We start from the raw sequence: 19,581 nt of genomic DNA, 5'->3' as shown, positions 1-19,581 counted from the left end.
AAAATAGTGTTCAAAATTTCAATGAATATAAATTAATAATAGTGTGAATACAAAAAAAAATATTTAAAAAAGCGTGGGGTGCATGGTGTCAATAGTTATAAATATTTTATTGACAGATATGAGTAGAGTGATTTTCATTTCGATATGACCTTAAAAAGCACCCCACGCTTTTTTAAATATTTTTTTTGTATTCACACTATTATTAATTTATATTCATTGAAATTTTGAACACTATTTTCTTAATTTAAATTCATTAAAATTTATTTGCTATTTTTTAGTTCGGTTTTCTATAAAAAGCGTGTTTTTTAGTTTTTTTTAAACTATTATTTATTTAAGACTCAAAACCAAAATTACGTACAATGTAGCCCAAACGTACTTAACTTTTTGTTTGTTGACAAATGTAAAAACGAGGGCATGTAGTTTCTGAATACGCGAGCGAAGCGAGCGGGAAATTTTGATTATTTTTTAAGACTCAGAACTAAAATTACGTAAAAGGGCTACATTTCAAACCTTAATTTTTTTTCTGTTGGTCAAGTAAGATGGATAGCAACGTCGCGAAGCAAAGCTTCGCGAACCACTTGGAATGCCTCCAGGGACCACCAGTGGTCCGCGGCCCACCGGTTAAGAACCAGTGTTCTAGAGCCTTAGAAAGGACATAGGCTACTTTTTACCCAGTTACAAAAAGTACTTCTCCCTTGCCTATGTTAACCGCAGACAGCAGCTAGTCGTCTACATTTAGAATTCTGGCATTCACAAAATCTTCGCTAGTCAAGTCAAGTCGCTAGTCTAGTCAAGTCGACTTGTTATTTTTCTTTGCAACAGAACTTACGAAGTTTCTATTCTCATACAGTTTTAGAAAAACAAATAGTTATACACTATGTGAGTTGATAGAATTTCAATGTTTCATAAGTTTTCGGAGATAAGTTTCGAAGACGGGTCTAGAAATTTTACTTCTCATATTGTGATAGTACTTTTCCACTGGTTTTGTATTATTAGGAAGTAAGTCTCGTATTTTGAGCTATGGAGAGGGCTATGCTCGGTGTTTCTCTACGTGATCGAATCCGAAATGAGGAGATCCGTAGACGAACTAAAGTCACCGATATAGCCCACCGGATTAGCAAGTTGAAGTGGCAATGGGCAGGCCATATTGCTCGCAGAGCAGATGGCCGATTGGGTCGAAAAGTGCTGGAGTGGAGACCACGGACTAGCAAGCGCAGCGTAGGACGTCTACCAACAAGGTGGACAGACGACCTTATAAAGGTCGCCGGAAGACCCTGGATGCAGTTCGCCTCCAACAGGTATCTGTGGAGATCTAAGGGGGAGGCCTATGTTCAGCAGTGGACGTCCTATGCTTGAGATGATGATGATGATAACTTTTCGTACATGGATGATAAGTAGTCTGTATGTTATTTTGAAACTGATATAAAATGTGTGTAGTTACGTTTAGAAACTGTAGTCTGAGTTTGAGAAGGTAGGCACGTAATGCACGTATGTACTAGCATATGTACACTTTGGTTCGAGTAGGTATGTAACTGACTATGTGAGGTACATACCTATGTACCTTTTATTTAAACGACGTCAAAAATCATCAAATGATGGTGGTCCCGCTGTGGGTTAGCAGCGGTGAGGGAGTGTCAGACTCTTACTGACTAAAAGCCGTCGTGTTCCGTCGTAGGCCGCGGTAACTCGCGCAAACAATCCCGCAGCCCCGGCACGCCTTGGCCCTACTGGGCCCCGCTGGGGACATACTTATGTCCCTAATGTAATCTAAGGTAACAAAATTAACCATGTTCCCAGGATCTTAGCGTCATGAATATTGGCAGCTGTGTGTCATTCTGATGACAATACCATACTGTAGTGTCGAACTGATCTCATGATGGAACTTTTGGTTCTTACGTGCATTTACGAAAGCGTGTTATTCTACTTTTTTTTTACTATTAGGTAATTTTAAAACTGTAAAAAACATGAAATTATATTTTAGGATTAAGTTTCAAAATTGGTCATCATCCTATATTACCTATATCTTGCATATTGCAAGAACCTGTGCCCGATTCGTCACAGCATGTGACAAATGTTAATTGTGGGGTTTCTAAGGCCAAGTACATATATACAACTGTTTCCATCTATCGCTGCAATCATGCATATTCTTTGTGTAGTTTTGGGGACAATAAGAAAACATGCTCTGCCGACTTAAGTAAAATTTCTACAAGGGCAGGAGGTGGGATAGCGGCAGGACAATGATGATGATAATATTATGATATTCACGATGAATAAGTTATAAATGAAAACCGTAACGTATAAAATTAAAGCATTCATTTATTTTAACAATTTTACATTATTATTTCTGTCAATTGGTTTTTTCATTTCACTCATTCATTTACTATGGTGAAAGTCTATAACTGTCAATTTTTCGACATATTTTTATCAGCACGCATCGTTTTGATATAAATATGGGAACGATATAATATTACTGCGTTCCCCTTTTTGTGTATAAATTATTTGAAAATCTCAAAACCACTTTTAAATATTATGTAAAAATCCATAATTGAGTCTTGAAAATATGCAATTTTAAATCTCGACATTTCAAATTACAAATTATATAGTACTTACTCAATGCTCAATTCTTTATTAGCATTCCATTTACTTGGAGATTCATTGATCATCAGAGCATTCCATTTACTTACATCATCAGCCTATGTCCAGCAGTGGACTGCGATAGGCTGATGATGATGATGATGATGATTCCACTTACTAAAGTATTTTATAGTATACATCAACGATCGTATTAGCTACACGTTTTGAAAAAGTCACGGCTATACGTGTTTACACGCGCTGAAAGGGAATCTTATTTACATTAAATTAAAAATCTCATAATGAAGATGTAGAATGTAAAAAAAAATGGGAGAATACAAAATGATTTATGTCCACAGATTTTTTGTTAATTTTATTTGCTTATTTTATTTTAATTGCTAATAGAACATCAATAGACGTTATTACTTCTCGCTGGAAATCTTTAGCGTGTAGGATCGTAACATTATGCTGAGCAAGGGTGGTTTTATGTAGGTGTGATGCATATTTCCCCTTTTCCATCTCTTCTGTTAAGTCTCTTTATTTGTTACTCTTTTTGTTAGTTGTTATTTTCTACCTACAGTTTTACTTTTGTGTTGTCTAAGCGTCATGTTTTGGTAGGACCTTCAGATCTTCTACTATGATATTAGAACCTTCGTTAGACATCACAACTTATACTCTACGTTACCAGTACTTCAATTCTTGGTTCTATAACAAATATGGCGACCATGACTGTCTCGTATGTATTTTAGATTTCTAATAGCCTTATCCAATTAATGCAAAAGAAATAAAATACTTGCAGTATATTTAGGTAATTAACCATCATTAACTGTTAAAAGCTTTAGAAGTTTTTTACATTATAACAGATGGGCTGTCAAATCAGGTCACATAATCAGGAATATCTATTTCATACATCGTTCCAAAAAACCTAGTACAAACGGTATCTGTTTTTGAATTCTATTTGTGGTTTCTATTTTTGGGTAGCATGTAGGTGTAGGCTGAATAACCAAATAAAAAGGAAACAAAATTCTATAATACATATGCGTATAATTCAATATTACAATACACAAATACTTATAAAGTATACATTTGCAAACTCATCACATTCGAAACTTGTACGGGCAATTCTAATCACAAAACCAATGACATGCCGGGTCAATACATTAACCGTTTAGAGATCTTTTAGTTAAACACTAGTAATAAACATTTAAATCTAAAACGACCACCATGACAAAAAAAAAAATCAGCTACAAAGACGTCACAAATTCGTCACACTCCTTCTCTCTACTGTCTCTGTGATTACACTCGCTCGTTTGTGACAAAAAGGGCACAACTGAGATTTTACAATGAAATTTCAATGACGAAACTCAGTTGATGTTGGTGTTAAGAGCCCTATTCGTCACATCAGTCTCGATTTAGTTGTTTCTAAATCAGTTGGTGTAACAGGTCGTTTAGAAAAAGTCGTTTAGTTACTTAGCAAGGCGAAGGTGGCTGCTCGCATGAGCACGGAGGAGGAGGGAGAGGCTCGCATCCGCACGGTGGGGCTGGTGGTGGAGGATTCTCGCATGGGCAAGCACATGAGCATGGGCACGGGCTAGGCGCTGGGGCAGGCTGGCCACAAGTCAGCTGCTGTGACAACTGCTGTGAAAGCTGCTGTGAAAGCTGCTGACCCAGCTGCTGTGACAACTGATTTGACGACTGCTGGGGCTGCAGCGACGAAGTCGACACACAAATCGTAGGGGGCTGGATAGTCTGAGGCTTAGGGGGCCTTACTACAATCTGTGCGGGATGAATCGGCGACGGACGCGGCTGAGTCACGCTGATAGGCGCTGGCTGGATTGGAGCAGGTTTCGGCACCCTCACAACTAGAGGAGGTGGTTGGATGGGAGACAACGGTCCAGGACGGGCCAACACTGGTGGGGGAGTGATCGCAGGTAGAGGAGGTGGCCTTACAATGATCGCTGGGGGAGTAACTGGAGCAATTGCTGGTGGCTGAACCGTCAAAGCTGGTGGAGTGATCGCAGCCTGTTGAGGAGGACGGACCAAGATCGCGGGAGGTTGGATGATCACGTCAGGGGAGGCGCTGATGTAGAAGGTGCCTCCGGGGACGGCGATTTCTTGGAAACCAGCTGATCGTAGACGCTCGGGGGTCGGGTTCTTTTGGAGAAGTACCTTGACTGGCCCATCGCCGCAGGGTGCTGGAATGATACAAAGATTGATTGTAAGTGCTGTTATCTAACTGTATATTGTATAGCTCGATTTCGATCATCATGAATATGTCAGCCGATTGTCGTCCACTGCTGAACGTAGGCTTTCCTCTACGAAAACCAACTATCCATTGGATACTAAAGCATAAATGTATGGCGACTGCTCCCTAAAATTTCTTTCAACACAAACTCTAGAAGTTAAATATTGTCTAAATCATCACCAATTTCCAGAATACGGGTTGTTTTATGAAGTTATAGCCTCTATTCCAAGTGTGGTGACATCCTGCAGGTGCACAATGCTATTCTTTTCTCTGACTTCCGAAAAAGTCCTCATTAAGAGCTGTATTAGTCTTAGCGGATCAGAGCACAACTGGCCTGCAAACTGTAGTGTCACAGCGCTTGGAATGGTGTTTGTTGCGCCACTTCTTCTCCCCAGCAATAACACATAGAAAGTGGTGAAGGACAGGCGTTTGGGGGCTGTCTTATGACATTCAAAAAGTGCTGTTTTGTATCCAAGTTTAAATAAACGATTTTTGATTTTGAATGACTTTCATAGAGATCCATAGAAGACTGCAGATGCAGTATGTCGTGCCGATTTTAAGACTAATGGCCATTTTCACCAACAAATATCTAAATTTAGTGATCCCCAAAGTTTAAGTGTCCCTTATAACCTTTATTATTGGGGGAGCCCTTATTCTAAGTGACACCTAGTTAGGGGAACGTTAAGAGATTGTTGGTGAAAACGGGTATAAGGCCTAAAGAGCAGTTCCCTTCTCGTCACTGATACTCACAAGGTGGAGGAGCGCAAGGATCGCAGGGGCATGGAGGAGGTACCGGCGGGGCTGGCGGCGCGGGACAGGGACACGGCGGCGGAGGCCCGCACGGACACGGACAGAACTGGGGCGCAGGCGCCGCGGCCGCTGAGGCTACCAATGCTGGAACAGTAGACAGTAGTCAGTCATCATCATCATCTCAGCCATAGGACGTCCACTGCTGAACATAGGCCTCCCCCTTAGATCTTCACAGATACCTGTTGGAGGCGACCTGCATCCAGCGTCGACGGCGACCTTTATAAGGTACATACATTAGTCAGAGGAGACCTAAAATTAAAAAGCGTCAAAAAAATTGTGCCCGTCGCTGTTGACTGGGAGCGTGTTGGGCTGGCAGCATTACCTCGTTGGATGGCCATGCTGATCCTTTGTCCAGCCTATTTAGACATTTAAAATGGCCAATTTCAGGTAAGGCGGCTGTTCTCTCTAAGAAGATCAGCTTTCTTTAAAAGCCCCTATATTCTGCGAACTTTTAGTCGGCCAATAGTTTTGATCAGGCTCATAAATCAGTATGGAGATGATTGGTAGGCCGGCCGGTATCAGACTGACTAAAAAGTTTGATTGGGTTTCCGATAAACTGTCGGCCAACCATCGGGCCAACTATTGGCCGAAAGTTTACTCTGCAGTGCAAATTTTTCACAACATAAAAACATTTTCTTAATTTTATAACAGTTTTATCAAATTAATTATATTATTATTAATTACCTATTATTCCCAATGCCGTTAAACGCCCCATGATCGACAACCTTGTGTATTACACTCGATTTTGAACCAGCTTTTATACTCAAAATGTATCCTAGTATTGTTTTGAAAAAGTATATTCCAAAGTTTAGTATCCATGGTTGATAGAGCGTCCAATAAACTTACGATGTTTGAATTATAAAGATCAAATATTTTACGGTAATTATAAGACTTGTAAAATTTATGAAATTTGACTTATGTAATTGATATTTGTAATAAGAAACTTCATCATCTGCGTAGCCTTTTTCCCAATGTTGGGGTCGCCTTACAGTCCAACTGCATGCAGCTGAGTACCAACGTGCCACAAGGAGCGACTGCCCTATCTGACCTCCTCAACCCAGTTACCCGGGCAACCCGATACCCTTTGCAAGACTCGTTGTCAGACTTACTGGCTTTTGACTACTCGTAATGACTGCCAAAGATGTTTAAATGACAGCCGGGACCTACCAATTTATAGTGCCTTTTGAAACCTGGAAAAATTCGTTATGACATGATCGTCGGAGGATCATCTATGGATCGACCGCGCCAAGCGTTGCTTAACCTTAGAAGCTTAGTTACTTAATTGCTCTAAAAGCTGCAATAACGATTTCAAGTACTTTGATAAAGAGATCCTAGTATATTTTTATTTAATATTTCTCGTTTTAAAAGTCGTGGTGGCCTAGTGGGTAAAGGACCAACCTCTCAAGTATGAGGGCGAGGGTTCGATCCCAGGTCAGGCAAATACCACAGGCACCATTGGCTGTGTTTCGGATGGCACGTTAAACTGTAGGTCCCGGCTGTCATTGAACATCCTTGGCAGTCGTTACGGGTAGTCAGAAGCCAGTAAGTCTGACACCAGTCTAACCAAGGGGTATCGGATTGCCCGGGTAACTGGGTTGAGGAGGTCAGACAGGCAGTCGCTTCTTGTAAAGCACTGGTACTCAGCTGAATCCGGTTAGACTGGAAGCCGACCCCAACATGATTGGGAAAAGGCTCGGAGGATGGATTTCTCGTTTTATAATCAGCCTTTTTATCGTCCCACTGCTGGACTGGGGCCTCCTCTCACGGAGAAGGATTGAGCATTAATCACCACGCTTGCTCAATGCGTGTTGCTAACGCAACACACAGAATCTGAACTTGCTGGGCTTTTCGCAACTAGCTTGTCGTTTCTTAAGCACCTGTGTTAGGTCGATATGAAATAAAACCTTTGGGTTTGACTGGTACCCAGCTACATCCGGTTACACTGGAAGCCGACCCCAACATAGTTGGGAAAAAGCTAGGCAGGAAGGTGATGAATTATCAAGATTGTTTACCGTTAAGTGCCTACTCTAATAGAGTAGGTATATGTTTATCTGACGTTGACGTTATAGTTAATGAAGCTTTAAATAATAGTTAAATGTTAAGTATATAAGCGGTGACCGCGGTTGGTTAATGCACTGAAGGCAATATGGGTTTACAGGCATTCGTGGTTCTTGGTAAGTCATTTTATATATTCCTTAATTGTGAACTTTTTTAGTATTGTAATGAAACTTTTTTTACGGACTTGAAAACCGAGTCTTTAATTGAAAAATCCGATAAAATCAATTTACTAATTTTATTTAGTAAAAAGAATTTGCGTAATAATTAAATAGATTTAAACAGAAGTTTTCACAATTTTCCTTTTTGAAACATGCATACCTATGGGTATTAGCTTCACTTGTAACTATGTATGTACGAAAATCTTAGAATCTTAATTTGTCCCACTTACCGGTCTTCGATTAGGATGACAATTTTGCACACGCTCTGAGTTCTGATGACAATACATGACTAGCTAAGAAACGTCATTACAAATCCAATATGGCGGCCTCCCCAAGATGGCGGACAGGCTAGTTGAAATGCATCCCCATGGTATGAGTATCAGATGAAAGGGTTTGCTGCCAGGAATACAAATAAAAAAAAATCGGTTTAACATCCTTTTTTATGTTTTTTTTTCTTGTTTATTATTTCATAGCTCTGATCAGCGTAGCAGCAGCCGCCCCCTGGCGGTGCTACAGCACGTGCGATGGTAGCACAGTCTGCTTCGGCGAAGTCGGCCAGCCCACCATCAACCCACCGGCAATCTGCATCGGCCGCCCTAGCCCTCCTTGCACAGGCCCAGCGACAGTCTACACCCCCTGTCAGTGCCAAAACCCATTGCCTCCACCCCCACCGTGTCCGTGCCAGCCTCCCTGTCCAGAGCCCCCCCCACCGTGTCCCTGTCAAAACCCCTGTCCTTTATATTAAAAAAATAAAGGAATAGAACGATTTTAAAAATTTGTATTTCGAAATTTTGAATTTGAATTTGGATTGGAAAAGAAATGTGTTTCGGATTCGATATTTTTTTGCTCAAATTGATTTTTTTGTAAAGTTGCGAAATTAAAATTCGATGGTTTGGAATTGAAAATATATTGTGATGTTTTTTTTTTATTTTTTCTTTTCTTTCTTTTTAGGGTTCCGTACCCAAAGGGTAAAACGGGACCCTATTGTTTTCGCTCCTCTGTCCGTCCGTCCGTCTGTCACCAGGCTGTATCTTAAGAACCGTGATAGTTAGAGAGTTGAAATTTTCACAGATGATGTATTTTTGTTGCCGCTATAACAACAAATAATGAAAACTAGAATTGAAAAAGTATTTTGGGGGGCTCCCATATAACAAACGTGATTTTTTTGCTAATTTTTGCTCGATATCCATAAATACATATAGAATATTAGTTTGTATGGTACGGAACCCTTCGTGCGCGAGTCCGACTCGCACTTGGCCGGTTTTTTAGTTTTTAGTAGTAAAACATAGCACAGTAAGCACATACTTTTAAATCTGGGAAAGTATATAGGTAGCTTTATTTGTGTGTAGGAATAAAAATATGTGCTAATCAACTTTAGCTGTCTGTATATAATTAAATAACCCTTTTTCAAAGTCGGGTGAAAAGTGGTTGTTCTGATGTCAATTTTATTATTATTCTTTATTGCATACATAAATACATTTTGACACACTGAAAACAGAGAGATTATGCACAACGGCGAGCCTAACCCAGTCTTGGGTTCTCTATTTATATTTTATTTTTTAATTTTAATAGAATTTCTTGGATACCAATGTCTGAGTAAAAATGAAGGAAAATACCTTGTGAAAACTTAGTGTTAAATCATCAATCCGTGCTGTTGATTAACGCTCATTCCTTATCTGTATGAGAGGAGGCCGAAGCACACGTGGGAAAACATTTACATTTAAGTTGTAGAAATGTTCTATCAGAATCAGAAATCTTCTTCCTAGAATCTTGTCTAAAGAAACAAGGAAATAGGAAACAATATTAGTACGAAAGTCTGGTAAATTTTTCTACCCCCATCGAATAGTTTTAGTATAAAGCCAGCCAGAAATGAGTTTCTAAGTAACGCCGGAAACATGAGGTTTTCAATTTATTTTTTAACACCATCCGTAATGATTTTTCTATTCTTTCATTCCGTTCATGTGATATCAGGCTTTGTACACCTCGTTACAAAACTATTATATTGTAGATACTCACACATTTGTTTGTAATGTCCTTGTCTATGTTTGGTGCCCAATAAAGAATATTCTATCAGTTATTTTTGCTTTCTAAGTTTTAAAATATAAATAAATACTAAATCGCTTTGTGACTTTTAAGAAACTTTCACAAAAGGAGATGCATGTTGCTGTCGATCCTGTTTGTGATCTCTCTCCGGTGGTGTCGGATTGTCGTCCCATCGCGCTATGAGAGTGAAGGAATAGTGAGTGCAGTCCAAGCAAATGTGCCTGCACTATAACATGTCCTGCGCAACTAGCTGATTTTCTTAGAGAGCACAGCCACCTTGGCCGAAAATCCGATATGAAGGCATTTTTGTTGCCATGTGCAAACCACATTGCTTTAAAAAAAAACAGAATTCAGTAATAGATATACCTTCTCCTAAGTCTAACAAATGCGACAACGAAATCGGCTCAGCCAAACAGTGAAATAATCTTGCACTAACATTCCTATAGGTCAAACTGAAAACATCCTATTTTAAAAATTGTTAAATATATCTATCGGCATGCGACTGACATATTTATTTGCTACTTAAAACTAATACAGTGCATCAAAAAATTGCTCCTCATCGCTGTCACTGGATAATGTACCCAAAAGACTGGCAGCATTGCCACGTTGGATGGCAATGCTCAACCTCTGTGCGAAATAAAAGCCAGCCTTTGGGTCCCGGGAAGTGTCAACCAGGCGCTGGGAAATATCCCTGGCAAGAAGGTGCGCCCTCGGACCCCACGGCCCCAGAGTTTCAACCCCAAACGGCTCAAACATGTAATTGCCTATAAGGTTACTATATTTGCGCCGCTTGAGGTTCTCTGCTTGTGCAGCGGCGGAGCCAGCACAACATGCAGTTCCGGGAAGGTGAGATGGCGCAAGAGTGTCGACGCATGTCGCGTCCCACACTAAAGTCCTACCCACCTTCCACGGAAATAGCGACATGCCGTCTGGTCTCTTGCCATCGTCGCGTGCCAAGCCATTTGGTTCGAGTACGGCTGGCACGCCGTATTTATATATATACGGCGTGCCATATATATATATATATATATATATATATACGGCGTGTACATATATACGCGTTTGTATATATATATATAAGTTTATTTTATTTTATTTTCAATTAATGTAAATATGTATATTGTGAATAATTTATTTATTTGCTTGTATGTGTATTTTGAACCCCTCACAAACTGTTTATCTGTCTGTCACAGCTAGTAGTTTGTTCCCCTAAACCCTTCCCATAGTGATTTTTAATTGAAAGGGGATTAATTTTAATCTTATTTAATACTACTCGGTCTGGTTTTGAATGGAGGTGAAATGTTTATTTGTGTTGAGTAAAAGCCATGGGATTTTTTGAAGTATTTGTTTTCTTTTTTGTTGTCGAAAAGAACTCTTTTATTCAAATTACCATTAGAGAAGGTAAAGTATGAGTGTGGGATCGATTCCAGATCAGGCAAGTACCAATGCAACTTTTCTAAGTTTGTATGTACTTTCAAAGTATGCCATGATGTCCTCCTAGCCGATTGTCGGCTACGGCGGCTGTTCTCATGCCACTCAGCCAACTATGCAGGACACATTATAGTGCACGAGCATTTGCTTGGACACAGGTGCACTCACTATTCCTTCACTCCTATAGCCCGATGGGACTGTATGCCATAAACACCAGTGGGCATGTTTCGGAGGGCATAAACTGTAGGTCCATGCAGTAATTTAAATATCTTTGGCAGTCGTTACAAGTACCTAGTCAGAAGCCAGAAAGTCCGAGAATCAGTTCATGAAGCTAACTTAGTGTCTCAGTCAGGTTACCCAGATATAACTAGGTTGAGGAGGTCAAACAGGCATTCGCTCCTTGTAAAACACTGATACTCAGCTAGGTACATGTGGTTAGACTGAAATCGACCCCAACTAAATTGGGAAGAGGTTCGACAAATGATAGGTATTTATACTTAAAAATTTACAGATGTAAATAAAACAACATCATATTTGTTATCCTTTCATTAAACTAGTGAGGAAGTTAAGCGGCATAGACAGTAGAGACAGCGGGGTCTGTGCGCCCTCTGTGGGGTCCGGGGCAGAGCCCTGTTGGGGACTTGCTGCTGACAAGCTCAGGAATACTAACAAATGAACTGTTGACATTGTCGGGTCCTTATTATATGTTTATAGAGCTCGTGTAGCTAAGGGACCCTAAGTTACACATTTTTTGGGACCCGCAAAGCCTAAGTTTTTGGTTCTGTAATCCAGAAACTGCTCAGGAACTTAAAAATACTGTTAAATGAACTATTATTAACGATTTTCAGACATTATCAGTTCCCTATTATTTATTGGGCTTTGTGTAGCTAAGGGACCCCTAAGATACACATTTTTTGCTCCTATAATTATCAAAAATAACAGTCTCGTTTTTATGATCCCCAAAAAGGTTATGAGGCTAGCTCTGGATATTGCAAGTAATTTTTAAATTAGGTACTTAATTAAATAAAACAACAGCATATTTGTTATCCTTTCATTAAACTAGTGAGGAAGTTAAGCGGCATAGACAGTAGAGACAACGGGTTCTGTCCTCCCTCTGTGGGTACCGGGGTAGAGCCCTGTTGGGGACTTGCTGCTGACAAGCTCAGGAATACTGGAGACAAGAGAAAAATATATAAAGTAGGTAATACTCCATTTGTTACAGGCTTTTTATCGTCCCACTGCTGGGCTGCGGCCTCCTCTCACACGGAGAAGGATTGAGCATTAATCACCACGCTTGCTCAATGCGGGTTGCTGATTTCAGACTATACATATAGTCCAGGTTTCCTCAAGATGTTTTCCTTCACCTTTTTATTGGTGTCCAAGATATTCTTAGAAAGTACTGGAGTTGATATGACTTTTCATTAAAAAACTCAGTTTTAAGATAAAGTGCTGCTCAAAATCAATGTACACACAAATACACCTACAATAATATCGATTAAATAATTTTGGCAGATGTTTATTTGTAACACCTACTTCCTGTAGGTGGATAAAGTAAGGAAAAAACAATATAAACAATAATGCTTAAAAATATAAAAAATAATATGAATTTCTTACCACTCAAAACAACCAAAACAAAGAATAACCAACACCCACACATTTTGAAGTATTTTTAAACAATTTTGAACCGACTTTAAAAAATGAAGGACGTGGTTGTTCCTAGGTTTTACAACCTAAACTAATTTATAAGAAATAAATATTATAACTGTTATATAAGAGTAGGTATTTATATAAATATTAACTTTGTTTAAGTTACGTGGTAAATCGATTCATAATATTTTTATATTTTCATATAAGCTAATGATAATATATCGGATTTTCTTGTTACTTTTTTATAGTAGAAAATATACATGATTATATTAAAATCTTTTCATATATTTCTACTGTTATTTATATATGTTATTTATATACAATATTCATCATCTCCCGAGCCTTTTCCCAACTATGTTGGGGTCGGCTTCCAGTCTAACCGGATGCAGCTGAGTACCAGTGTGCCACAAGGAGCGACTGCCCTATCTGACCTCCTCAACCTAATACCCCTTGGCAAGACTGATTTTCAAACCTTCAGGTTTCTGACTACCCTACTAACGACTGTAAAATATTCAACTGACAGTCAGGAACCACTAATTTAACGTGCTTTCAAAAACACAGAGGAACCCGTCAAGCGTTGCTCAAACTTATGATCGATAGACCCGTGCGGCTGTTTCTTAGCCACGAACTCCTATTTTTATAGGAAATCATCAAATGAATCCTTCTCCGTGTGAGAGGAGGCCTGTGCCCAGCATTGGGACGATAAAAAGGCTGTAACAACATCAAATGACGGCTCCCGCTGTGTGTGCAGCGCTGGGAAGTGTCAGACTCTTACAGACTAAACCCCACCATGTTCCTTCTTAAGCCCTTTATGTACCAGCGCCGCGGTCACTCGCGCGAACAATCCCGCAACCCCGGCTGGCTGTGGCCCTGGAGGGGCCCACTGGGGTTTGCTGACTGTCTTTGGGGAGCGAATGAACGCACAAACATACATACAGACAATATTGAATATATAATGACCAGTAGCTATTGTATTATTATAGATTTAGTATGCTTTAATTACATTTTGTATAAATAATCTGAAATCAATTATTTTTGTTAAAAACTGCGTTTTAAAAATTTGTATTCATTACATCTAAACTAATAGGTACTATATAATAAAGAAGAAACACATTCTGTTTGTTTGTACCCTAAAGACTCCGAAATTTCTGAACTGATGTGAAAAATTCTTTCACTGTTGGGGCGCTACACTGTTCCCGAGTAACATAGGCTATATTTTATCCCGGTACGGACAGTAGTTCCCACGAAACGGGTAAAACCAAGGTAAACACTTACAGCCTTACTACAAAAGCACTTAGACAAGTGTTCAACAGACGTTTAAAAGCTTTTGTGGTACGACGGTTTGAAGATAATGTAAAAACACGCCGCTCACGCGGGCGCTGCGCACGCTCAACACGGTAGCTGGACAAATTGATCTATTTTCCTGCTCACTGACTGAATTCACAAGGGCTACTTTATGTGTATTATGTGATTATGATTAGTTTTAAGGTATGATTATATTTTGATTAGTTTTTTAGAATGTTAGTTATAATTTGTCATTAGGATAAGTTCCTGTAATAATAGTCGTAAGTTGATAATAATAAATAAATAAATAAATTAATAAAAAAAAACCGGCCAAGTGCGAGTCGGGCTCGCGTACGAAAGGTTCCGTACCATATATAATTTATAAAACGGACAAAAAAATCGCGTTTGTTGTATGGGAGCCCCCCAAAGTAGGTATGTATTTAATTCTAGTTTTCAGTATTTGTTATTATAGCGGCAACAAAAATACAACATCTGTGAAAATCTAATCAGCTCTCTAACTATCACGGTTCATGAGATATAGCCCGGTGACAGATGGAAGGACGGACGGACGGACTGACGGACAGAGGAGCGAAAACAATAAGGTCCCGTTGTACCCTTTCGGTACGGAACCCTAAAAAAACATTCCGCCTGCATTTTAAACAGCACAGATTAAAAACTTCGTCAATACACAAAGCAAAATTATAATCACAACCGTTTTGCATTCAGACCAGGACAAAATTGTCAAAACAAGAACTTTTTGACAACTCATTAGGAGACTGTTAAAATATGTAAATGTACTAAGTTTGGCAAAACGTGTTTTTGACTCAAATGTAGCCGTTTTGTAATTATGTCGTTACAGGCGGACAGACAACCAGTCTTACCGAGGGATATTGAGTTGCCCGGGTAACTGGGTTGAGGAGGTCAGATAGGCAGTCGCTCCTTGTGGCACACTGGTACTCAACTGCATGCGGTTAGACTGGAAGCTGGAAGAATAGTTGGGAAAAGGCTCGGGAGATGATGACAGACGGACAGACAAACTTTTAGTCGGCCGACAGTTTGTTTGGGCTCATAAATCAGTATGAAGATGAAGGATAGTACGCACATTACAAAGATCAGGTATTTAGCCGGCATCAGACTGACTGAAAACTTTGATTTTATTCACGATATTCTTAAAAAAATTGCTAATATCTGGTCAACCTTCCTTTCTGGCACCCCTACAAAATGAAGGAAAGCGTAAAGATAAAAACAGAATCACTGAAATAAAAGTACATTCATTGAAGGCAACATTCACTAAACTTTTGACAAGAGGATTTTTAGGGTTCCGCCATCATTTTAAAGGTGTGAAAACTCCTTGAGGAAAATTTTTCTTTTTTCTTATCTTCTTCATTAAAATATAGAAATAAGAAAGTATAGCAGTTATCTGCGGTTTCATCTACGTCCCGTGGGAACTACTGCCCGTACCGGGATAAAACATAACCTACCTATTAGGGCATGCAATACCGGTTAACCGGTTTCGTTTTTACCGGTAAATCGCCCATTTTTGCGAGTTTTAAATTACCGGTAAAAATAATATGAAACCGGTAATTTACCGGTTTTTACGTTTTTCTGATAAAATATAGCAATCGTTCATTTAACGTCAAATCTTTGTTATGTAGCCTGAATATAATGTAATGTTGCATACATTACGTATTGTAAGAGTGTTAAAGTTGCTGTTTTTTATCAAAGTAAACTTATATGGCTCCTTAACTATCTCTAGGTTAGATACAAATCTTCATTCTCATCTTAATTTATAAAATCTAAACAAATTGTATTCATTAGGTTATTCTGTTTTTCCTCAAAGCTGTCAGCTCATACTAGGTACAAATGTAGCTAATGCTTATTTTACCTACTCTATGACCTTACTGAGCAAGGGCTTTTACTTCACCACTATGCGGACAGCTCTGAGGACACGGTGGAGCACACAGTTCAGGTGTGCTCTGCCTGGGAAGGGTACTGCCGTGTTGTCGTCGAGGCAATAGGCATCGGCGACCTTTCGCGTCCTTCCCTGGTTCAAGCCATGGTCCGGAGCTAGAGGGAATGGGAAGCCGTCGCCTCCTTCTGCGAAGCAGTCATGCTCGAGAAGGAGATGGCGAGTAGCACCTCTCATCCCAGCCGCTGTAGTGGACCAGGAAGACACCACGAGCGCCAAGGGTCCAGAGACGATTCCCGGCCACCATAGGCGTCGGTCTGTGGGCGGTGAGTTCGGGTGGCTCATCGTTCCACCGTCTGCATAGACAACAGACCCGTGTCAGCGGCGCGCGTTGTTCCACGGGCTCCTCAGGGAGATGTCAGCAAACCCAGTGGGGCCCAGCAGGGCCAAGGCCGTGGGATTGTTCGAAAGAGTTACCGCGACCCTGGTCCATAAAACGCCTACTAAAAAACATGGGTTTTAGACAGAAAGAGTCTGTCATTTGATGATTTACCATAAAAAAGGGCTTTCACTTCAATGAAAAATATATTTTTTTACGGTAATTCTTAGCGTTTATCCCGTCTTGTGACGGGGTCGGCTTTCCGTATCTTCCTTCTTCCACTTCGCTCTATCCTCCTGAATAGACATCTTACTCTTCGAGTTCGCAGATTTTCATGTCATTCATTACGACACTCAACCGACACGGTTTCGGCCTGCCTTTGCGCCTTCGACCGGATATATTGAGATTGAGTATCACATTCACACTGCCGATGTCCTCAGGTGTCACTCCTTTTTACATGTCAGTACCATTGCAGCCGTTTCTCTTGCATTTTGTCGGCGACAACGCGTACGGATGGTACTGACATGTTTTCTGTTACGGCCCACGACACAAAAAACGTTTACCACCTTATACTTTGCATATTTATTTAGTTTTTGCTTCTACTACCCAATCTTATTGTTATAATGTCGCATTTTAAAAAAATTACAAAAATTACCGTTTTACCGGTTTACCGGTAAAAATATTTTTATTACCGAATTTTTACCGGTAATTTTTGTTTTACCGAAATTGCATGCCCTACTACCTATGTTACTCGGAAATAGTGTATATAGCTTTCCTGCAGTGAGAGAATTAGTTCAGAAGTTTCTGGGCCTCTGGAGCACAAACAAACCAAAAAACTGTGGTCTAATTTATATCAGTATCGAAGTTTCACCCATGGATAGTATAGCCACCTGGAATGAATTTTTCAAATCAGTTGAATAGTTTCACACCCTTTAAGGTACAAACATACAAAAAATAAATATTGCTGCTGCAACAACGACTTAGGAAAAAATGTTATTACTTGAAGACTACGGAACCCTTCGCAAATAAAAGTTTAACTTGACCATTTTTATTGTAACTTTCAATTCATTAAATTCACTGACTTTTGGCCTGAGATTCCCAAAGTTTAAGTTGATGTGCACCTTTTTGTTTTTTGTTGTCAAGTTTAATATTTTCATTTCAATATTTTAGTATTTTTTTTTTACTTGTAACAAAATATAGGTCCATTTATTGAGAAAGACTATGACTATAAGATATGCAATTTTTATCGATGCGGACGTAAGATATATATATAACTGCTTAGTTTGATAAAAAAATTACGTCAAGGATTGCCCATCCATATAATCTAAACTTTCGCGGTCACTATGTTAAAATAGGCTTTACTCATTTATAAAATACTTTTCTTATTCTCTTTTGCCATAGCCGGATAGAAAAAAAAACATACTTTTTTACATTTCAAAACTTTGAAAGCCACTGGTATTAAAAGACTGACTATTCCTTTTCATTGACTTTTCAAAAGTTTTTTAATTAAAAAAAACAGAAACAGTTTTCATTCAAACCTTATGAATAATGGTTTCCTTTTTATTTATTTATTTTTTAAATAGTTTAGTTTTTGAAAGGAAAAAAAGTACTCAGCTGCATCCGGTTAGACTGGAAGCCGACCCCAACATAGTTGGGAAAAGGCTCGGGAGATGATGATGAGTTTTGAAGAAAAGAGTTTCTTTGGAATTATTCCGTTTCGTGGTAAATTAACGATGTAACTTTTTAAGTTTTTGAAAAGGGACTTCATTAAAGTTATTTTTAGCATTGTTTTTCATACTTGCGTTTTTGAAGGGAATAGTTCATGGGCCGATACACGTCTCGTGGTCCGATTCTATCGCACCTATACGGGCATTAAAGTCTCCCATAACAATATTAAACCGAGAACCACATAATTTCATAGCAGATGTTATATCCTCATAAAACTTTTCGACATCCTCATCAGTGTACTTATCACTTGCTTGACAATTGCTTGAGGTAGCGAGATCATTCTATGCATGCTTGTATGAAAGTAAAGTACTGGACCCACACAAAACTCCACAACATAGGCCACCCCGTCCACCTATTTGTAATGTAGGATCAGAGGATATTCCGGATATTGCGACGATTGAGGTCAGACATGCGCTGAGTCTAATCAAGAACAGAAAAGCACCTGGTCAGGACAGGGTTCGGCGGAAATGCTCAAACTCAGCACAGACAAGCTTTGGCAGGCTCTAGCTGTTTTGTTTACTAAATGCTTAATGGAAGGCCGAATACCGCAGGACTGGAATAACGCTATAATTACTCTACTTCACAAAAAAGGTGATATTCGTAAATTGGACAACTATAGACCCATCAGCCTCTTGTCGCATATTTACATCATCAATCTTTAGGTATCTTAGATTACTTCAACAACTGGAACCGCCGAGCACTTTCTATGTGAAAGATTGCCAACTTACAAGCGAGAAGCAAGGAACTGTAATAAAGTAGTGATACATGTAGATCAGCGTTTGTCGTGGTATGGGCATGTGATGAGACGGTGTGAAACGCATGCTACAAAGAGTGTGCTAAGTATGAATGTGGAAGGCTGGAGAGTCAGAGGTAGACCAAGGAAAAGATGGATTGATTGCCTGAAAGAGGACATGAAGCAGAAGGGAAAGGATGTAAGTATGACGTCTGACAGAGAGGCATGGAAGAAAAAGACATGTTGCGCCGACCCCAAATGACTTGGGAACAAAACTTGGCCGAGTCCCGCACTCATACACACATTATGTGCATGTACATTTACACATAATATGTATGGTATTTTTTTAATGACGTCAAAAATCATCAAATGATATCCCGCTGTGGGTTAGCAGCGGTGAGGGAGTGTCAGACTCTTACTGACTGAAAACCGTCGTGTTCGGTCGTAGGCCTTTTATGTACCAGGGCCGCGGCAACTCGCACGAACGATCCCGCAGCCCCATATAAGTATGGCTTACCTCAGAATCTGTATCTAATGGCTAACTTCAGAATTGCAAAGTTACGTGGCGTAAACTATAAGAATGTT

At 39.6% G+C, this 19,581-nt stretch overlaps 3 protein-coding genes across 3 annotated transcripts in view; 2 read left to right on the top strand and 1 right to left on the bottom strand.

The window, feature by feature from the left end:
- The window catches only part of LOC124644614 (igLON family member 5-like), a 114,364-nt gene that overhangs the window by 61,422 nt on the left and 33,361 nt on the right, over positions 1 to 19,581 (top strand). The window lies entirely within an intron of this gene.
- On the bottom strand, positions 4,042 to 6,348 carry LOC124644616 (leucine-rich repeat extensin-like protein 3). Its single transcript, XM_047184104.1, has 3 exons — positions 6,311 to 6,348; positions 5,567 to 5,710; positions 4,042 to 4,766 (listed from the first exon to the last, which is right to left on the bottom strand). Exons 1-3 carry the CDS (start codon positions 6,339 to 6,341, stop codon positions 4,042 to 4,044), a joined length of 900 nt encoding a protein of 299 aa, XP_047040060.1. The 5' UTR covers positions 6,342 to 6,348.
- On the top strand, positions 7,773 to 8,587 carry LOC124644618 (small proline-rich protein 2H-like). Its single transcript, XM_047184106.1, has 2 exons — positions 7,773 to 7,800; positions 8,316 to 8,587. The coding sequence occupies exons 1-2, from the start codon at positions 7,773 to 7,775 to the stop codon at positions 8,585 to 8,587; spliced, it is 300 nt and encodes a 99-aa protein (XP_047040062.1).

The sequence above is a fragment of the Helicoverpa zea genome, chromosome 30 (assembly GCF_022581195.2).
Source record: "Helicoverpa zea isolate HzStark_Cry1AcR chromosome 30, ilHelZeax1.1, whole genome shotgun sequence".
Taxonomy (NCBI): domain Eukaryota; kingdom Metazoa; phylum Arthropoda; class Insecta; order Lepidoptera; family Noctuidae; genus Helicoverpa; species Helicoverpa zea.
Note: the sequence above shows the minus strand (reverse complement) of the source record. Positions and strands in the feature narration are given on the sequence as shown.

What these genes read in the sequence shown, in the direction of transcription:
- LOC124644618 (XM_047184106.1), top strand. Translation starts at nt 7,773, where the DNA reads ATGGGTTTACAGGCATTCGTGGTTCTTG. An exon ending in ACAGGCATTCGTGGTTCTTG is followed by an intron (nt 7,801 to 8,315) that starts GTAAGTCATTTT and finishes ATTATTTCATAG; the next exon opens with CTCTGATCAGCGTAGCAGCA.
- LOC124644616 (XM_047184104.1), bottom strand. Translation starts at nt 6,341, where the DNA reads ATGGGGCGTTTAACGGCATTGGGAATAATAG. An exon ending in AACGGCATTGGGAATAATAG is followed by an intron (nt 5,711 to 6,310) that starts GTAATTAATAAT and finishes CTACTGTTCCAG; the next exon opens with CATTGGTAGCCTCAGCGGCC. An exon ending in TCCTTGCGCTCCTCCACCTT is followed by an intron (nt 4,767 to 5,566) that starts GTGAGTATCAGT and finishes GTATCATTCCAG; the next exon opens with CACCCTGCGGCGATGGGCCA.